This window comes from Egretta garzetta, unplaced genomic scaffold (assembly GCF_000687185.1).
Source record: "Egretta garzetta isolate BGI_Z169 unplaced genomic scaffold, ASM68718v1 scaffold501, whole genome shotgun sequence".
In the NCBI taxonomy this organism is placed as follows: domain Eukaryota; kingdom Metazoa; phylum Chordata; class Aves; order Pelecaniformes; family Ardeidae; genus Egretta; species Egretta garzetta.
In genome coordinates this window covers 41332-41835 of record NW_009258547.1, presented here as the reverse complement: position 1 = coordinate 41835, position 504 = coordinate 41332, and the positions used below count along the sequence as shown (strand labels likewise).

At 56.0% G+C, this 504-nt stretch overlaps 1 protein-coding gene across 1 annotated transcript in view; it reads right to left on the bottom strand.

Annotated features, from left to right (window-relative positions):
- Window positions 1-14: 14 nt before the first annotated feature.
- The window catches only part of TBCB (tubulin folding cofactor B), a 28020-nt gene continuing 27530 nt past the window's right edge, over window positions 15-504 (bottom strand). Inside the window, exon 5 of the mRNA XM_035903147.1 lies at window positions 15-218. Coding sequence (XP_035759040.1) covers window positions 15-218 — 204 coding nt within the window. The remainder of the gene's footprint in view (window positions 219-504) is intronic.

Sequence of the window (504 nt, the reverse complement as noted above, 5' to 3'; positions counted from 1 at the left end):
GGAAGCTGCTGCGTTTACCTCCCATCCTCCGAGCAAGCCAGGGGCCGGCGAAGGGGAGCGCATGCAATGAGCAGACATGCAACAGCACGATGGAGGCAGGGCAGCGATGGGTGACAATGAGCGGGGGTGCACTGGGGGGCCTTGCATGCGGCCAGGAGATGCGGCGACACACAGATTAATTGTGAAAAAGGCACCACCTTTTTAGGTTTCACTCCACGCTGCATGAGGAGGGAATAAAAGGGTACAACGTTAGAGCTCACATCGTAGCCACAGCGGTGATAAGCAACCGGCTTCCAGCTCAAACGCCGCGCGCGTGAGAGCCAGCACGGAAGAGAGTGCCAGGGTGATGTCCTCAGGCTGCAAAAACATGTACAGTTTGAAAGGAAAACACATTCAGGTAAACTTAGAACCACAGAATCATAGAATCATGGAATGGTTTGGGTGGGAAGGGACCCCCAGAGGTCACCCAGCCCAACCCCCCTGCAGCAGCAGGGACACCTTGAA